The following is an 18,939-nucleotide window of genomic DNA, read 5'->3' on the forward strand; positions in this document are numbered from 1 at the left end:
AGTACTCGTGAAGTGCTCTCAGTACTCGTGAAGTGCTCTCAGTACTCGTGAAGCGCTCTCAGTACTCGTGAAGCGTTCTCAGTACTCGTGAAGCGCTCTCAGTACTCGTGAAGCGCTCTCAGTACTCGTGAAGCGTTCTCAGTACACGTCAAGCGCTCTCAGTACTCGTGAAGCGCTCTCAGTACTCGTGAAGCGCTCTCAGCGCTCGACAAGCACTCTCAGTACTCGACAAATTCGCCGAAATTAAGTCCAAATTCTGACTTAAGCTGACGTGTTTTTTATGCAATTCGACTTAAGATGAAGCCGATACATATATAACACGTCAATATTTCGATGCTTTGATGTTGACTAATACGTCGCAATTCAACCTACTGGTTGATTCCGTTAAAATTTCGGTGTATTAGTTGGACAAAAACGGGTTCAGTCCAGAATATGAGCGAGTCGAACAATGCCCAAACTTTCCACCCACATAAAAAAAAAAAAGATATTAAGCCTAACTATTGGAAAGCAATTATACTCTGGTAATTACCAGTGAGAGTTTGAATATTTTAAGTGACTCAAGTGATAGTATTCCTGTAAAGTGTGTCTTTACACACCTGCTACTTGGTGGGCAGTTCGATACCCGGTGGGCAGTTCGCTAAGTTGGTAGGCGGAATATTACGGGGTTCGGATTACTCCTCCTTCCCTTCCCTACACTCAAAGCTCTCCTCTCTCATCTCCTCTCCCATCTTCTCTCCCCCTTTCCCACAAGACAACGCCAGCTACCGGACTACTTACACGCAACTGAGGACTGATAAATAAATAAATAAATAAATAAATAAATAAATATATATATATATATATACACGAAGCACTCAACTTATATATGTAAATATATATTTACATAAGTTATTTTATATTATTTGTATTTCAATTTCCTAATATAAATAGTGCTAGGCGCATATATATATATATATATATATATATATATATATATATATATATATATATATATATATATATATATATATATATATATATGGAAGGGAGTACCACCTCTAGCTGGAAGAAGGGGGACCCATAGCCTCGGAGGAAACCACGCATAACGCATTAGAGGGAATGTTTAGATTCCCTCCAATACAGTTTCTGTGTGCTTTTCTCCTACCACCCCCTTCCTTTTTTATTTTTTGTGCTTTATTATGCATTTGATGGTTACAAGATATACATATATATATATATATATATATATATATATATATATATATATATATATATATATATATATATATTATTCGAATTTTTTGGTGGGGTAATAGAAATGTTTTTTGTCGAGCTTTGGAGAGCATATAATTACAATTTTGACTCAACATTTTATCGTCATCTCAATTTTTACATATCAAACAAAATTTCATATATTTTAATGGACTACATAAATGATACAGCATATAATATATATATATATATATATATATATATATATATATATATATATATATATATATATATATATATATATATATATATATATATATGGGGTCCTCCAGGCTTCACGCACCCATTTAACTCCCCCTTTGCCCATTCATCCAATCGTGCTGCGGTGGGGACTCTTAAGTATCTTTTTAGGGAGCATGGAATAGACTCGTTTGATGGTGTCCAATAGGGTGATTCCTTGGCCCCCTCACTCTTTTATTGCCTAGCTATCAAAGAGGTCACTGATTGTTTGACAAGCGAGCTAAAAACATCTTGTTCCTGCATATATATATATATATATATATATATATATATATATATATATATATATATATATATATATATATATATATATATATATATATATATATATGTAATTATGAACGTGTTAGCGCATATATGTGACATGTGTGTTTATTTATTACACGTGCGTTTTAGCGAGCGACTTGGCACGCTTATGCGTCTCAAAAAGATGCAAATTCCTCTAATTCTGCTAGTTGCTCACGCAACACAGATGTAAAAGAGAGGCTAGCCATTGTGTTGCTGATGCTACTTTGAACATTTCGAATGTACATTTGAAAATGTTGCTTGGTGTATTCCACACACACACACACACACACACACACACACACACACACACACACACACACACACACACACACACACACACACACACACACACACACACACACCTTGGTTCGTTGATCAGGAAGTCTCTAGTGTAGTATATCCACGTGTCGACAGCTCGACTTCCATTCAGAATATGGAAATACCGACGCTAACTCACCTGGAAAACCAATCAGCGACCCGCTCCAGCCTCTGCTGTGAATAGCAACAGGCCAGTTCCCCCAATACCCGCACCCACTGCTTTGTACACCGCTACTTCAGTTTCCCCCCATACTACACCCAATACTCTATATATACCACTTTTCAATACAGTAGCTACTGATGTGTATACCACTAGGCTATGCCCAATACTATACCCACTGAGATATATATATATATATATATATATATATATATATATATATATATATATATATATATATATATATATATATATCCACAATTTAGTGACGGTCACTATAATCTTTTATTAAAGTAGCGATATTTAAGGTTTAATCGCAGTATTTCTTTTCTAGCCTTGACTTGTTAACTTACAAACAAAACACACACTATTAAATGCTTGAATAGGTTGCAAAGACGTGAAAGTATTGTACAACTTTTCTCTGGATAACGATATGTATGTCTTGTTTCCCCTCTCTGTCTCTCTCTCTCTCTCTCTCTCTGTCTCTCTCTCTCTCTCTCTCTCTCTCTCTCTCTCTCTCTCTCTCTCTCTCTCTCTCTCTCTCTCTCTCTCCCCTGCTGTTGCATGCATTCCCACCGGTGTTGGTTTAGAATCTTGGAAGGCAATAGACTGTGAATGGTAAGTGTTCAGTGTCTCGAGAGATAACAGATTGACAACGGTGATGGTTACAGTGTCTTGGGAGGCAGCTAACTAACAACGGTGATGCCTTCACTGTCTTGGGAGGCAACAGATTGACAACGGTGTTAATCTTCACTGTCCTGGCAGGCAAGAGACTCACGGGAGCAATGCAATGTGATCTAGTGACCGATCATACGTCTTGGTGCAGAGTAGTGATCTCCGATTGGTGCTTGGAGAGCATGGGTTTTGGGGGTACGTGTGTGTGTGTGTGTGTGTGTGTGTGTGTGTGTGTGTGTGTGTGTGTGTGTGTGTGTGTGTGTGTGTGTGTGTGTGTGTGTGTGTGTGGGGAGTGCATGGGATGTATGTTTGGTGCGTACAGTGGTGTGTGTATGAGCTGGTTTGCTTGGGTCATGTGCGTATGTGGTGTGTGTGTGTGTGTGTGTGTGTGTGTGTGTGTGTGTGTGTGTGTGTGTGTGTGTGTGTGTGTGTGTGTGTACTCACCTAGTTGTGCTTGCGGGGGTTGAGCTCTGGCTCTTTGGTCCTACTGTGTGTGTGTGTGTGTGTGTGTGTGTGTGTGTGTGTGTGTGTGTGTGTGTGTGTGTGTGTGTGTGTGTGTGTGTGTGTGTGTGTGTGTGTGTGTAGTGATTTAGTGTGTGGTTGGAGTGCGTCCAAGAGTGCATGGGATGTATGTTTGGTGAGTGCAGTGGTGTGTGTATGGGCTGGTTTGCTTGGGTCATGTGCGTATGTGGTGAGTGTGTATGACTGGTGCCAGCCACACCGTGTACCACACATGGTGTGGCCCCCATGTGTGCGATACACGGTGCACATCCATACGGAAACAGTGTTTCGAGTCGAGCAATATTTCACAGTAATTACCTCAAATATTTAAAAAAAATAGAAGTATTCATTACTGCCACGTCACATTTTTCGACATGAATTTTTGTTTGGTATGCCTTATTGTATTTGAAAATCTCAGGTCATATGTGTCCATATATTTTATTTAGGCATGTAGACTAGGCCTAAGCCGTTGTTGATAGGGCATTTAATGGCGTTATATATATACACAATCCAACCGATAAACTCATATGAACTTTACAACATAACTGTATATATTTTTAAAATACATATTTAATTCTATCTATTCCAATAAATACATCATGTATACGCAATAATGTGTATATATTGATTAGCTTAGGATATACGCCTGTTGTCTATTGCACTTCCACTCGGCCGACAAAATCAGCTGAAAGCCTTATAAAATATTAATACATATATGACATTATATGTGAGGCGATCCGGAGAATGACGTCAGCCGGAAATATATAGGCCGCTCTCATAGGCTCACGCACCTCTTTACAACCAGCCAATAGCAATTAGCTAAATATTGCTAGTTAACAAAGACATGCAAATCCCTTAAATACTTACGTCAGAATATTAACGAGCAAGTGTCAGTTCATTTGCGAGCATTTATCACTGAACTGTAACTTTGTTGAACATTTGTTAATTACTCTACTGTTGGGCGGGGCCGGGGTGTGTTGGGGGTGGGGGTGGGGGGGGGGTTGGGCGGTGTGTGGGGGGAGGGGGTGTGGCGGTGTGTGAGGGAGGGGGGGTGGCGGTGTGTGAGGGAGGGGGTGTGGCGGTGTGTGAGGGAGGGGGGGTGGCGGTGTGTGAGGGGGGGGGGGTTGGCGGTGTGTGCGGGGGGTGGGGGGTTGGCGGTGTGTGAGGGGGGGGGGGGTTGGCGGTGTGTGAGGGGGGGTGGGGGGGTGGCGGTGTGTGAGGGGGGTGGGGGGGGGGTGGCAGAGTGTGGCTGTGTATAGTACGAGTATAATACTACGAGTATACATGTATAGTAGCAGAGTATAGTATGAGCCAAAGAGTGTGTGTCCTAACCTAGACAAATTCATCTAGATGCACTCACCTAGATGCACTCACCTAGATGCACTCACCTAGATGCACTCACCTAGATGCGCTCACCTAGATGCACTCACCTAGATACACTCATTAGATGCACTCACCTAGATGCGCTCACCTAGATGCACTCACCTAGATACACTCATCTAGATGCACTCACCTAGATGCACTCACCTAGATGCGCTCACCTAGATGCACTCACCTAGATACACTCATCTAGATGCACTCACCTAGATGCACTCACCTAGATGCACTCACCTAGATGCGCTCACCTAGATGCACTCACCTAGATGCACTCACCCAGATGCACTTGCAGTGTCCAGCGGCAGATCACAAGTCTTATATCATTCAACCATCCACACTCTGATGCAATAAGATCTAAAATCACTCGTCTTACTTATATAAAGACTACGACAGATTGGACATCTGTCTGAGATCTTTCACTAGGGGGGTGAAAGAAACTCTGCCCATTTGTTTCTGTCGGGGATCGAACTCGGGCCCTTAGCACTACGACCCCAGAGCGCTGTCCACTCAGTGTGTGTGTGTGTGTGTGTACTTACCTAGTTGTGTTTGCGGGGGTTGAGCTCTGGCTCTTTGGTCCCATGTGTGTGTGTGTGTGTGTGTGTGTGTGTGTGTGTGTGTGTGTGTGTGTGTGTGTGTGTGTGTGTGTGTGTGTGTGTGTGTGTGTGTGTGTGTAGTGTACACCCACCTATCACTAAGGGACTAGAGTGACGCACCTCATACCTCACCACATATCAGCCTCATAATTATGCAGGCAATATTTTGATAAGAGGAAGTATTTTATCACCCCAAAGATGGCGCCCTTGCGCCGCAAATTGAACAGTCTCTCTTCAAGAGGCTTATATTCTCTTTACAATCTTTTTCTTAAGTTCAAATGGTTCCTCAATTTTATTACGAAATGTGCTGTTTCGTGTAATTTTTTGAATGGCGTTCATATGTTATCGTTCAATCGTTTTCATATTTCATCAGTGAAGTTGGATTGTAGGGTGAGTGTGTGTGTGTGTACTCACCTATTTGTGCTTGCAGGATCGAGCATCGGCTCTTGGATCCCGCCTTTCCAGCCATCGGTTGTTTACAGCAATGACTCCTGTCCCATTTCCGTATCATATCTAATTTTAAAATTATGAATAGAGTTTGCTTTCACAACCTGTTCCCCAAGTGCATTCCATTTTTCCACTACTCTCACGTTAAAAGAAAACTTCCTAACATCTCTGTGACTCATCTGGATTTCCAGTTTCCACCCATGTCCCCTCGTTCTGTTATTCTGAGATCTTCCACACACTGAGGTTATTCTGAATGTATGTGTGTGTGTGTGTGTGTGTGTGTGTGTGTGTGTGTGTGTGTGTGTGTGTGTGTGTGTGTGTGTGTGTGTGTGTGTGTGTGTGTGTGTGTGTATTACTAACGAGTGCCTGTACTCCAGTCTTCCCTCACCTCCCCAGCAGTCTAAATAGCTCCAAAGTAACGGAGACGGCAGACAAGCAGAGTGATTGACACCACTCTAGAGCAAGCATCACCCTCAAAGGAGACGTCGCCCACAGAGGACGACCAAGATAAACCTCGAAGCACGAGGGGAAGGGTGAGGGGAGGGGGGATGGGGTTGGGGGGTTGGGGTTGGGGGGTTGGGAAGGGGGGTTATTTAGCCCCATTGTGGTGCTGCCTCTCGACTCCACGTTTCAAAAAGGATATTAATTGGCTATTTTCCGCATGTTTTACTATCTTCCCGGAGCGTACAAGAGCGCCGGAACGCGCGCCCAGCCAGCTGGCTGGCTGGCTGGCAGTGGTAGCTGGCCACAGGTGGTTCCGTAACCTTAAAAGGTGTGTAGCGTAGGTTTGATCTGCTACACAAGCGACCCAACTAGACCCCCCCCCCCACAAAGACACTGGACTTCGAGGCAAAAGTGGAAATGTTTCAATTGATCAATTACCTGTGATTACATGTGAGTTTGGCTTCTCGTGGAAGCCAAACGTGGTGTTGTTGATCAACAACACTTGTGGTGATTCCAGTTCATGGATTAAAATGAGATGAAACTTGACATTAATGAAGCGCAATTCGCCAAGGATTCAAGACTTCTCTTTCCTTATCCAGCTCCCTTATCTCTACGTGCCACTCCGTAACAAAATGCAACTGTTTTCCCCTCTAACTATAAACTTTTGCGACCCTAGGCAGGCTAGCTAATCTCTCGAAGCCGATGCACAGAAAACGCCAATATGGCGGTGCTTTAATTTCTACTAACACCCCCGCATTTGTAACGGTTTGGTCGATTCCTTAGACACAACGCAACGTTTTAGGCGAGAGCGAAGGTGGCTAGCAGCTCAAGAATTTAATATATAGTTTCCACTGGGGACTTTTGTTGTCGTGAGACGGTGGTTGGGTCAAGCAGGCGTGGTGCTGTTTGGGACCTGTGTTGCTTTTGTGTTTTTGTTGAGGCTTTATTGCTTGTAGTTCAAGCCTTTTTTTGTATCAAAGTTGCTATTGTCTTGGCTGCTGCATTTGGCTGTTGGTGTCAGGTTATCTTGAGGTTATCTTGAAATGATTTCGGGGCTTTTTTTTTTTTTTAGTGTCCCCGCGGCCCGGGCCTCGACCAGGCCTCCACCCCCAGGAAGCAGCCTGTGACAGCTGACTAACACCCAGGTACCTATTTTACTGCTAGGTAACAGGGGCATAGGGTGAAAGAAACTCTGCCCATTGTTTCTCGCCGGCGCCTGAAATTGAACCCAGGACCACAGGATCACAAATCCAGCGTGCTGTCCGCTCGGCCGACCGGCTCCCTGTCGAAGGCAGATACTAAGGAGATTCCAGTGCAAGCTGCACAATTGTCGAGGAGTCGGTCCCGAGAGCTAGAGCTCAGCCAACACCTAGTGACGAGAAGACAATAGCAGCCAAGTGACTGTCAACTGTTTCTTCAGGCCCCTGGGAAGTCAACAACCGTCAAGACGACTTCTTTAGGTTATCTTGAGATGATTTCGGGGCTTTTTAGTGTCCCCGCGGCCAGGTCCTCGACCAGGCCTCCACCCCCAGGAAGCAGCCCGTGACAGCTGACTAACACCCAGGTACCTATTTTACTGCTAGGTAACAGGGGGGAACTTTGGTTATCTTGAGTAACAAAGGAAGGTCAGGAAGCTTCAGGTCTCGGCTGAGACCTGAAGACAGCGGCTCATCACAAGCGCACATCCACCGCCGGATCTCCTTCTAGTCCTCCAAACAAAGTGCTTAAAAAAAGGGCGCCTTTTTACAACGACGGAAGGGCGACCTGCAGCTAACGAGTCCGCCGGTGAGCACAGGAGAATGGCCTTTGTGTCCCCCCTAGCAGAAGTTCCGACCGTGGTCTGTTTTCTCGGCTCACATTTCCCCTCTAATTGTCCAAAGCGGTAGGGACGCGTTCTGTTGTATTCAAGCATACACAACAGGTAAACTGTGTGTGTGTGTGTGTGTGTGTGTGTGTGTGTGTGTGTGTGTGTGTGTGTGTGTGTGTGTGTGTGTGTGTGTGTATGTGTATGTGTATGTGTATGTGTATGTGTATGTGTGTATGTGTGTGTGTGTGTGTGTGTGTGTGTGTGTGTGTGTGTGTGTGTGTGTGTGTGTGTGTTCATCTAGTTGTGCTTGCGGGGGTTGAGCTCTGGCTCTCTGGTCCCGCCTCTCAACTGTCAATCAACTGGTGTACAGGTTCCTGAGCCAACTGGGCTGTTATCATATCAATATTTAAAACTGTATATGGAGTCAGCCTCCACCACATCACTGCCTAATGCATTTCACTTGTTAACTAGCCTGATAATTAACAAAATCTTTCTCATGTCTCTCTGTGGCTGATTTGGGTACTATGTTTCCACCTGTGTCCTCTTAGTTCGAGTACCTCCCGTGCTAAACAGTTTGCCTGTGTCCACCCTGGCAATTCCTCTGAGAATTTTGTAGGTGGCGATCATGCCTTCCCTAACTCTTCTGTCTGCTATGTGTTTACTAGTTGTGTTTTTGCGGGGGTTGAGCTTTGCTCTTTCGGCCCGCCTCTCAACTGTCAATCAACTGATTTACTAACTACTTTTTTTTTTCCCCACACCACACACACACACACACACCCCAGGAAGCAGCCCGTGACAGCTGACTAACTCTCAGGTACCTATTTACTGCTAGGTAACAGGGGAACTTAGGGTGAAAGAAACTTTGCCCATTTGTTTCTGCCTCGTGCGGGAATCGAACCCGCGCCACAGAATTACGAGTCCTGCGCGCTATCCACCAGGCTACGAGGCCCCACCGTGTGTGTGTGTGTGTGTATGTGTGTGTATGTGTGTGTGTGTGTGTGTGTGTGTGTGTGTGTGTGTGTGTGTGTGTGTGTGTGTGTGTGTGTGTGTGTGTGTGTGTGTGTGTGTTTACTAGTTGTGTTTTTGCGGGGGTTGAGCTCTGCTCTTTCGGTCCGCCTCTCAACTGTCAATCAACTGTTTACTAACTACTTTTTTTTCACACCACACACACACACCCCAGGAAGCAGCCCGTGACAGCTGACTAACTCCCAGGTACCTATTTACTGCTAGGTAACAGGGGCACTTAGGGTGAAAGAAACTTTGCCCATTTGTTTCTGCCTCGTGCGGGAATCGAACCCGCGCCACAGAATTACGAGTCCTGCGCGCTATCCACCAGGCTACGAGGCCCCCACACCACATGTGTGTGTGTGTGTGTGTGTATGTGTGTGTACGTCTGTGTGTGTGTACGTCTGTGTGTGTGTACGTCTGTATGTCTGTCTGTCTTTATGTGTGTCTGTTTCTATGACAACACGTGCCAGTGTAATTATCTTAACTCAACCGTAAGTATTATTCCAAGAGAGGATCAGAGTGACAGATCGTCTGTCAATCTGATCCTCTGTTGGAATCCTCTGTCATATGGTACCTTACGGTCGGCCTCCTGTTCCCAGCACCCACTGCTTTCACTGATTTGCGTTTGATAAACTCTTGCAGCCACTTGACGGACCAGTCTTACATTCTTCAGGTCATCCAGCAGTTTCTTACAGTCTTCCAGCGGACGTATCCTCCAAACATTTGGCCTCATCAGCGAACATTTAGTGAAAAGGAGCCAACATCATGGAAGTCATTCACAAAAAATCAGAATGGGATTGGTCCCAGTATTACCCCTGTGGGACGCCACTATCTCCAACCCACCACTCTCGGGGCGCTCCTCTTACTGTGAGGAGGAATGTGTTCTTATATCCCATCGACAAGCAATGCCTAGCTCTTGGACTCCACCTCGTAGCTACTGTACATGGTGCATGCATACCTCCTGAAGGTGATTGATTGATGAAGATTACGCCACCCAAAAGGTGGCACGGGCATGAATCGCCCGAAAGTGGTGGCCCTTTGGAGCCATTACCAGTATCATTAGCTGATACTGGAGATCTGTGGAGGTGCGACTGCACCCTGCGTGACGGGAGATGTCTCCCCCGTGGTCCTGAAGGTCTAGTGGGTATGAATATGTATTAGCCTAATTATACAGGCTGGGGATAAGCTTTAGCTCACAGGTACCGATTCTCACCCTTCAAACCACTGCAGCACAGGCTTACGAATTATATTGTTACAACTACATTGGAAACCTACCATCAAGAGGCAGACTGTTCCAAAAGTCCTCGAGGCATTTCAGGCCCTCTGGTGGCATTGTTGGCACTTCTTCCTCAGGGGACACTGATGAGGGGTCCAGGCTGGCACCTTCGTGAGGGAGGGAAGTCAGGGGCCACGCACCTTCCTCCTCCTCATCCATTCTACGAACAGAAAAATATACACATTGTTAAGCCCTGATGTTCCAGCCTTCCTCTACAGTGAAACAACACTGGTATATTTTGGTGGTTTTAAAATAGTACAAAAGAACCGTGAGAACTATAATAATTTTGCATGTATTAATGTTTTAATAGTTTGCTAGTTGTACCTTTATTATATTACTTGTGTTTATTCCTATATTTAAACTTGCTTTGGCCACAGGTTACAGGTGAAGTTACCAAAAGTGTCGCTATTTGGTCATTAGCTTTATATGTTAATGATATCTCTGTGATTCTTCAGTTCTCTGAGGGATTGAACGCCGACCTGCATGAAGCGAGACCGTCGCTCTACCGTCCAGCCCAAGTAGTTGACCAACTACGGAAGCTGTATTTTTTTTTTTTGCAGGGAATTTCCTGCGTGCTGTTACGCGTAATGACAGTTTTGTTTCTGTGAGTGAAATTACATCTGGAATCCTCTCTTTGTGTCTTTGAATTTGATTGCCGTTTATAATTATGTCAATACTTCAATTGAAGCTTCCTTATTTCCCGTCCCTGGCCGTGGAAGGGGTGCTGTAACTGGGAGGGGCGTGGGATTAGGGTTGTTGTTGTTGTTAAAGATTCGCTACCCGAAACAAAGCTCCAAGCAGCACGGGCTATGGTGAGCCCGCAGGATGTTGGGATTAGCGGCTGGGGAGAAAACCTGAGTGTGTGTTTGGTGTCTATCAGGTATGTTTGGTGTCTTATCAGGTGTGTTTGGTGTCTTATCAGGTGTGTTTGGTGTCTTATCAGGTATGTTTGGTGTCTTATCAGGTGTGTTTGTTGTCTATCAGGTGTGTTTGGTGTATTATCAGGTGTGTTTGATGTCTTATCAGGTGTATTTGGTGTCTTATCAGGTATGTTTGATGTCTTATCAGGTATGTTTGATGTCTTATCAGGTGTGTTTGATGTCTTAACAGGTGTGTTTGGTGTCTTATCAGGTATGTTTGATGTCTTATCAGGTGTGTTTGATGTCTTATCAGGTATGTTTGATGTCTTATCAGGTGTGTTTGGTGTCTTATCAGGTATGTTTGATGTCTTATCAGGTGTGTTTGGTGTCTTATCAGGTATGTTTGATGTCTTATCAGGTGTGTTTGATGTCTTATCAGGTGTGTTTGATGTCTTATCAGGTGTGTTTGATGTCTTATCAGGTGTGTTTGATGTCTTATCAGGTGTGTTTGATGTCTTATCAGGTATGTTTGATGTCTTATCAGGTGTGTTTGATGTCTTATCAGGTATGTTTGGTGTCCATCAGTGGTGAACACCTCTATCTCTTCACATGGATGACAAAACCAATTATACAAGGATTTAATAATTAGTTAAAAAAAAACATGCATTCATTTTTTTATAAAGATTAGAGTATTATTTAAACAAATAAACAAAATTAGAATTGAACAGAATAAAACCCATTTAAAATAAAATATATAAAAAACAAAATACAGGAGTTAAATAAATCTGAATATAAATGAAGAATTAGTGAATGGGAAGTTAATTAAGTCGACGCTTTGTGGCTTGAAACATTATATGCTAATTTGTTCTACCCGCCAATGCGTTTACGAAACTATTTTGCTCGAGAAATTTCACTAAAATACCAGGAAGGCTTGTACGTGTCTAAGTGGGGGGGGGGGGGGGGAGAGAGTGGAGGTTGGTGTGGGGGGGGGGGGGGAAGGGGGGGGGGAGGGTGGGGGGGGGGGGTTGATCTCTGTACCATATATACCAAATAATACGAGTATTCACTCATGCGTCAAAATTAATATTCCCCGTGAATCAAAATGAGTATTCCCCCCCCATGAGTAAAAATGAGTATTCCCCCCCATGAGTAAAATATGAGTATTCCCCCCCATGAGTAAAAATGAGTATTCCCCCCCATGAGTAAAAATGAGTATTCCCCCCCATGAGTAAAATATGAGTATTCCCCCCCATGAGTAAAAATGAGTATTCCCCCCCATGAGTAAAAATGAGTATTCCTCTAGGAAGTGACTGCCTAATTTAGATTTTTGTCAAGAGATATCTTATCGTAATAATAATAATAATAATAATAATAATAATAACAAATTTGTATACATTTTTTTTCATGAATGGCTTTTTCTGGCGCCGCTGCAACATAAGAGGTTCAATGGTCGCCAATGAGGTCACGTTAAATGGCCTGAGCGTCAAAATCTCGGTTATTTTACGGTCTCTGGTTCTGTATACGAGGTGCCAGGGTGTTCCAAGCGAGGCAGTGCCCTCTGCAGGAGCCAAGCAAGGCAGTGCCCTCTGCAGGAGCCAGGCGAGGCAGTGCCCTCTGCAGGAGCCGGGCGAGGCAGTGCCCTCTGCAGGAGCCAAGCGAGGCAGTGCCCTCTGCAGGAGCCAAGCGAGGCAGTGCCCTCTGCAGGAGCCAAGCGAGGCAGTGCCCTCTGCAGGAGCCAAGCGAGGCAGTGCCCTCTGCAGGAGCCAAGCGAGGCAGTGCCCTCTGCAGGAGCCAGGCGAGGCAGTGCCCTCTGCAGGAGCCAAGCGAGGCAGTGCCCTCTGCAGGAGCCAAGCGAGGCAGTAGGGAGGCAGTGAGTACTATAATAATATTCATTCTCATACAAAACAATACTTTTATACAATAACAAGAGAATACCTCATCATACAAAATACAAATCCATGTATAGAACCTGTTTCCAGGAGTTGTAAACGCTATACACCCTAAACTGTTTCAGGCTTTTGACACAAAGCTCGTTTCCAAATGCTTAAAAGATCCTTAGGTTAGGCTGGATTAATTGATACTAGGTCAGGTCAGGTCTGGGTTGAGTTGGGTTGGGTTTCATTAGGATGATTTGGGTTACATCAAATTGGGTTTGCTAGAGTTTGATACAAAAACAAAACAGCGAGACCAATTACAATAGAGTTACCTATTACAAATACGATTCAGGAACTTCAAACACAGGTTGGCACTGGCATGGCATGGGGGTTCAATTCTGAAGGTGGATAATGCCATGGAAGTGGAGTTATTTCTCAAACAACTGAACAATAACAAGTCTAAATGCCAACAACTACAAAACATCATAGTGCTAAGTCTTACAATTATTAGTGACGAGAAAGATGCAAAGTCTAAACGTAGAAAGTGGCGACAAATGTTCTTATGTTCTTATGAAAAGTCTTAACACTAACAACAACCGAAAAGGAGCAAATTGTCAAGTCTTAAAGCATAACATACTTCCCCCTCCTCCAGCCAACAAAACATTAACTCTATTCAACGTCAACAAAATTGTTAAATTGAAGGTAAACTGGTATAATTAGTAGCCAAACTGACACAGTTACTTGACAACATTAACCTTAAATTACAGAGAAGAGATAAAACTCCCCCAAAAAAGATATCTTACAAAACTGTTTACGATGACAGGGATAGCAAAAAGAAATTACGACTTTTTTATGCTGGTGCTAATTACACACACATGTACGTAACAGTATGATATAAGTGGTGTATGATATACAATAGTAGTGTATAATACACAAGTGTTATGATAAGGCTGTAAGATACAGCCGTTCTAGAGGTGAAACATACACAGACTAAAACAGTGAGATACAGCAGAATGTGTATACAAGTAGTGATACAGTGGTATACATATACAACCGGCGATACAGCTCTATACATTTATACAAGTAGTGAAGGCTCTAGTAATAATCCATGGCTCTTCCATCGTTATTAAGCCTCGTAACTGGGCGTTTCAGCAATTTCCTCCTTAATTTCCCCTATACAATTATCCAATTCCATCGCTAATCACGCTTTCTCACGCAAATTGTCTATTTATTTATTCCTGTGTGATAAGCTTAACATACTGTTGCTGCGTATTGCTCAACTGGTAACGTTAGCAGGCCGTCCTCTTAAGGTCTCCCAATGTCAAGAAAACGGTCAATTTAAATTAGTGTCCCTTCCTAACCTGCCAGAGGAACCAAAACAGAAAACGGGACAGTACCGTTACTTTCGCCAGCCGCTTCCATTTTCTAGTACGGCAATGTTTGGCCTTATGTAACGCATACGAGCGAAAAGCGACGTTCTTTGTACTACAGGTTGACATTACAACACAAAAAAGGGAAGCTACAGAAGGTCTATAGGCCTATTTAGGCAGCTCCTAACTCCATTCATCCAAACTCATACATATGTATGCAAACCTGCACTTAATGCCATCCATGCGGCTAATCCCTCGTGCATAATCTCCGTTAATTTGTATTAATCTCCGTTAATTACCATAATTCAACAACCGTGTTTCCAAACCAGTATTTACCCACCTACATATTTGGTTTCAACCCATTTACCCAGTTGTAGCTCAGTCAATTAAGGCAGTGTCTGTGATGCTCCCGGACGCAGGTTCGAATCCTCGTCACGGCCCTTGTGGATATTTTCCAGGATTTTAAATTGGTACTCATCCGCGTCTCCTGTTCACCAGGTAATTGAGCTCAACACTGATTGATGACTGATAAAGATTAAGCCACCCACGAGGTGGCACGGGCATGAATAGCCCGTAAAGCTCAACACTCACTGGAATCTTTTGTTCACCTGTCGCTCGAATTGGCACTCACCTACCTGCCTCAAACCCAGAGAATGCTGCTCTTGGAGCTCATGAATCCCTGCTACTCAAGTCAGTAGCGGCAGCACTAGAGGTTTGAAGAAGAGTGAGGTAGGAGGGCGGGGCACAGATTTTGGATAGGCAATAAAATGCCTAGGCTACGCTAGGCTAAATTGGGGTGGAGCTAGAAATGAGGGTGGAGCTAAAAATGGGGGTAGTGCTAAAAATGGGGGTGGAGCTAAAAATGGGGGTGGAGCTAAAAATGGGGGTGGAGCTAAAAATGGGGGGGAGTGGAGCTAAAAATGGGGGGTGGAGCTAAAAATGGGGGTGGAGCTAAAATTGGGGGTGGAGCTAAAAATGGGGGGGGGTGGAGCTAAAAATGGGGGGTGGAGCTAAAATGAGGGGGGAGCTAAAACGGGGGTGGAGCTAAAAATGGGGGGGTGGAGCTAAAAATGGGGGGTGGAGCTAAAAATGGGGGGAGCTAAAAATGGGGGAGCTAAAAATGGGGGTGGAGCTAAAAATGGGGGGTGGAGCTAAAATGAGCAGTCAGTCAAGTCAGTTAGTGAACTCTGAAAGATGTACACCTCAAGTCTTTCAAGCTCAACTAGTTAAGTACAATTAGGTGAGGAACTAATGCGGTGTGGCACTCGTATTTAGGCCTAAGTACGAGTGCCACACTGTATTAGTTTCTCACCTAGTTGCACTTATCCTTGGACATAGGATCAGGATAATGCCATGGATTATATATTGCAGAAGAAAATCCTAAGTTTATGAGGTATGTAGTAAGACCTCGTCCCGTAATTCAGTTTAAAAACTGTCAACTGCCTTATTTTCTGTCATAAATTATATTAATACAGGATGCGTTTAAATAAAGTGGTCTCATATTTATATAATCTGAAAGTATCTCAATTTTATCATGTATTTTTTGGATCCATTTTTCTGTTCCTATACCGAGCTGGTGATATTAATCCCCCCTTAAATTAAATAAATAATTTTTGATTAACGTGTCATTTACTCCCAATTTAGAGTACCAATGAATCAAGTTCCGGCTGTTTAACAAAGTAACAAACTATTAACGACACCTTGAGCGAAAATAACGCGGGATGTCCCATACCAAAATCACCGAGCGGTTCTTTTAAGTAATTAAGTGGACTATTAATTATAAGTGTCACCTGCAGGTGATAAATTGAGTCTGGTCAAAGTGAATTAGTGGACCGTGACGAGATTGCACTCGCAAGCAGGGAAGCTAGAAAATATCCGAAGTGTTAAACCAGTTTTAAGATACTGGAGGATGTTAAAAAAAAGCAATTAAACATATTTAACTTACATGAAATAGCCTCACCTATCACAGCTAGGTGAGTACACCCTACCTTCCCTTATTCACTTCCCCTCGTCACAGGATGCTGTTATTGTTGTTGTTTTAGATTTAGCTACTGGGAACGAAATGTCCAAGTAGCACGGGCTATGGTGAGCCCGTAACGTCACAGGATGTTCCTGGGACGAGGGCAGCATATTCTCACTCAAAGTTTCCCTCGTTTTCTCTCTTCACTTTTGTCCAGCTTACCACACCCCCACACCCCCCTTCCCCAAGGAAATCCTTGCAAATTTAAAAGTTAATTTTTTGTGACAACGGCGGGGGTCTCAGCTCGTGAGAATGCGAGTGTGTGCGTGTGCGTTCGTGTGCGTGTGCGTGTGCGTGTGCGTGTGTGTGTGTGTGTGTGTGTGTGTGTGTGTGTGTGTGTGTGTGTGTGTGTGTGTGTGTGTGTGTGTGTGTGCGCGCGCGCGCGCGCTTAGTTCTAAAAAGTTGTTTTTTTTTAAAGAAAAGTTTGGGGACTTAATTAATATACGATTGGAAAATATATTTTTATTCAGAATCTAATTCTCCCAATAAAACATTTCCCCGAACTTAGGTTCCTTGGCATGATGGTAACGTCATGGGGGAATGTATTCAAAGATGCTTTCCTATGAGTCCTTCACCTGCCTACTGGTGGAGGCTGTGTTGTATTCCCAAACAATTCAAATGTGTTCGAGTTTGATATATGTTCGAATCATTATTGTTGAGTCAATGTTAAATAAAACTGTTATTTATCATTCACGGCTGCTGACTTCGGCTATCGTGTATTCCCGATGTCGCCGACGTCGTCAGACAAAACTCCTTAAGTGGGTGTTCTTTTTTTGAGTGTCAGAGTAAGCGCAGGACAGCCATTCAGCAAGCTGCTTTGCCTCCCTGTCAGTGCACTAAAGCTCATCCATCAGGGGTTCAATCACGCAAGGTCGCTCTGAAATCAGACTGTCAATTAGCACCATCTGTGTAATGGTATTTTCAACAGGTGCGAAATATCACTCAGAATCCCAATACGAGAGCAAAAAGTCGAGCGATGTAAATGGTATCTGATTCGCCAGGGAATCTATCGAAGGAGAAGCGACTTGAAGCGACATTGGAAAAGCAAGATTTTCTCTGATGTCCCTCCTGAAGACATCAGGATGGACTTCAGCATTTCCTGATATTGAGATATGAGAAGGGAGCGTAAGGCGCGATTCCTTCCGACACAGGGAGTCACAACTGTTGGCTGACGACAGAATTAAAAAGAAAATGTCGCTATCCAGCCACAGTTTTCTTCCATGAAGCGAGAGGTTAGCACCTCGGGTAGGAAAATGTCTAGTCTTGCCTGGTAGCCTGGGCTGGGAAGAGGCCTAGCCCTACCTGTCAGCAGGGGGGAGCGGAGAGGCCTAAAGTATGGCTGTCAACATGGGGTTGGGGAGAAGCCTAGTCCTACCCGACAGCTTGTCGCGGGAGTTGGGGCGGAAGCCTACTCCCGCTTCTAATTATGAAGAGGCAGCTGTCATTCCAGATTCGTCGACCTCGTAAAATATTTCATTCAATTTACTGGACTGTGGAATTTTTTATTCCAATTAGTTGACGTGTAACATTTTTACACAAGGATCACGAAGTATGTGACAGCCAAGCATAAAATTAAGCACACGAGAGGGAACAGCGTCAAAATGTTCCCTAATTAAATTCTTGTCGATTAATTTTAACCACGAAGCCTCAGCCTGCGGAAGCTCTGGGCAAAAGATCAACATTTTGTATCATTAATTTATTAGACGACACGAGAACGAAGACAACAAGCAAGCCTTACCTAGGCCTATTATAGCATATACTAAAATAGGTCTAAGATGATGTATATGATATAAATGATCGTTTAGTTAGACCTAGGATAGGTTAGGTTAGATTTATAATTAGTTCCACTCTGACATGCCATTTAGTGTATTCCAATAGTTCCAATAATTCCAAACTCTCCTGGGTGCAATGGTCCATTTTTGTACGATGCACCAATAGTTGCTATTAGTACCATTATTGTCCACACTTACACGTGCATCATTAGCTGCTGTGCGTGCTATTATCTGTGTAGACTGGTTTGGTATACCTTGAGGTGTTCAACTGACCAGCCCGCCTTGCTGATAAACATACGCAATATTACCCCATTAACTGTACGAGAAGCCCTACCACCAGCGTTATCTCCGGCCACAGTCATACATAAACAGTCATACAGTCATACACAGTTCTCCTGGCTCCAATACGCCCGCGTATCTGCAGGAGAACGGAGCCATATTTCAGTTGACTGTGGAAAAAAAGTCAGCTGAACTTTATCGCGAACCACTCGAGTGTTTCTTGAGGTTCAGGGTTTGTAAGTTCTTACGTGTAAGTTCAATCGCGGAGGCAAAGGGGAAGTTTAGCGAAGTGGGTTACGTTGTTGAAGAGCGAGTGAATATATGTACACTGTATTTCACCCACCACCAAGCGACCCGTTAACGGTTCACCCACGGCCAA

General features: G+C 43.9%; 1 protein-coding gene across 2 annotated transcripts in view; it reads right to left on the minus strand.

Moving 5' to 3' along the window:
* Window positions 1-18,939, minus strand: part of LOC123758913 (corticotropin-releasing factor receptor 2) — a 174,038-nt gene that overhangs the window by 61,193 nt on the left and 93,906 nt on the right. For both annotated transcript variants that reach the window (XM_069334600.1, XM_069334599.1), the window contains exon 2: window positions 10,385-10,545. In XM_069334600.1, the coding sequence (XP_069190701.1) occupies window positions 10,385-10,544 (160 nt within the window). In that variant the 5' untranslated portion in view covers window position 10,545. The remainder of the gene's footprint in view (window positions 1-10,384; window positions 10,546-18,939) is intronic.

The sequence above is a fragment of the Procambarus clarkii genome, chromosome 31 (assembly GCF_040958095.1).
Source record: "Procambarus clarkii isolate CNS0578487 chromosome 31, FALCON_Pclarkii_2.0, whole genome shotgun sequence".
Classification (NCBI taxonomy): Eukaryota; Metazoa; Arthropoda; class Malacostraca; order Decapoda; family Cambaridae; genus Procambarus; species Procambarus clarkii.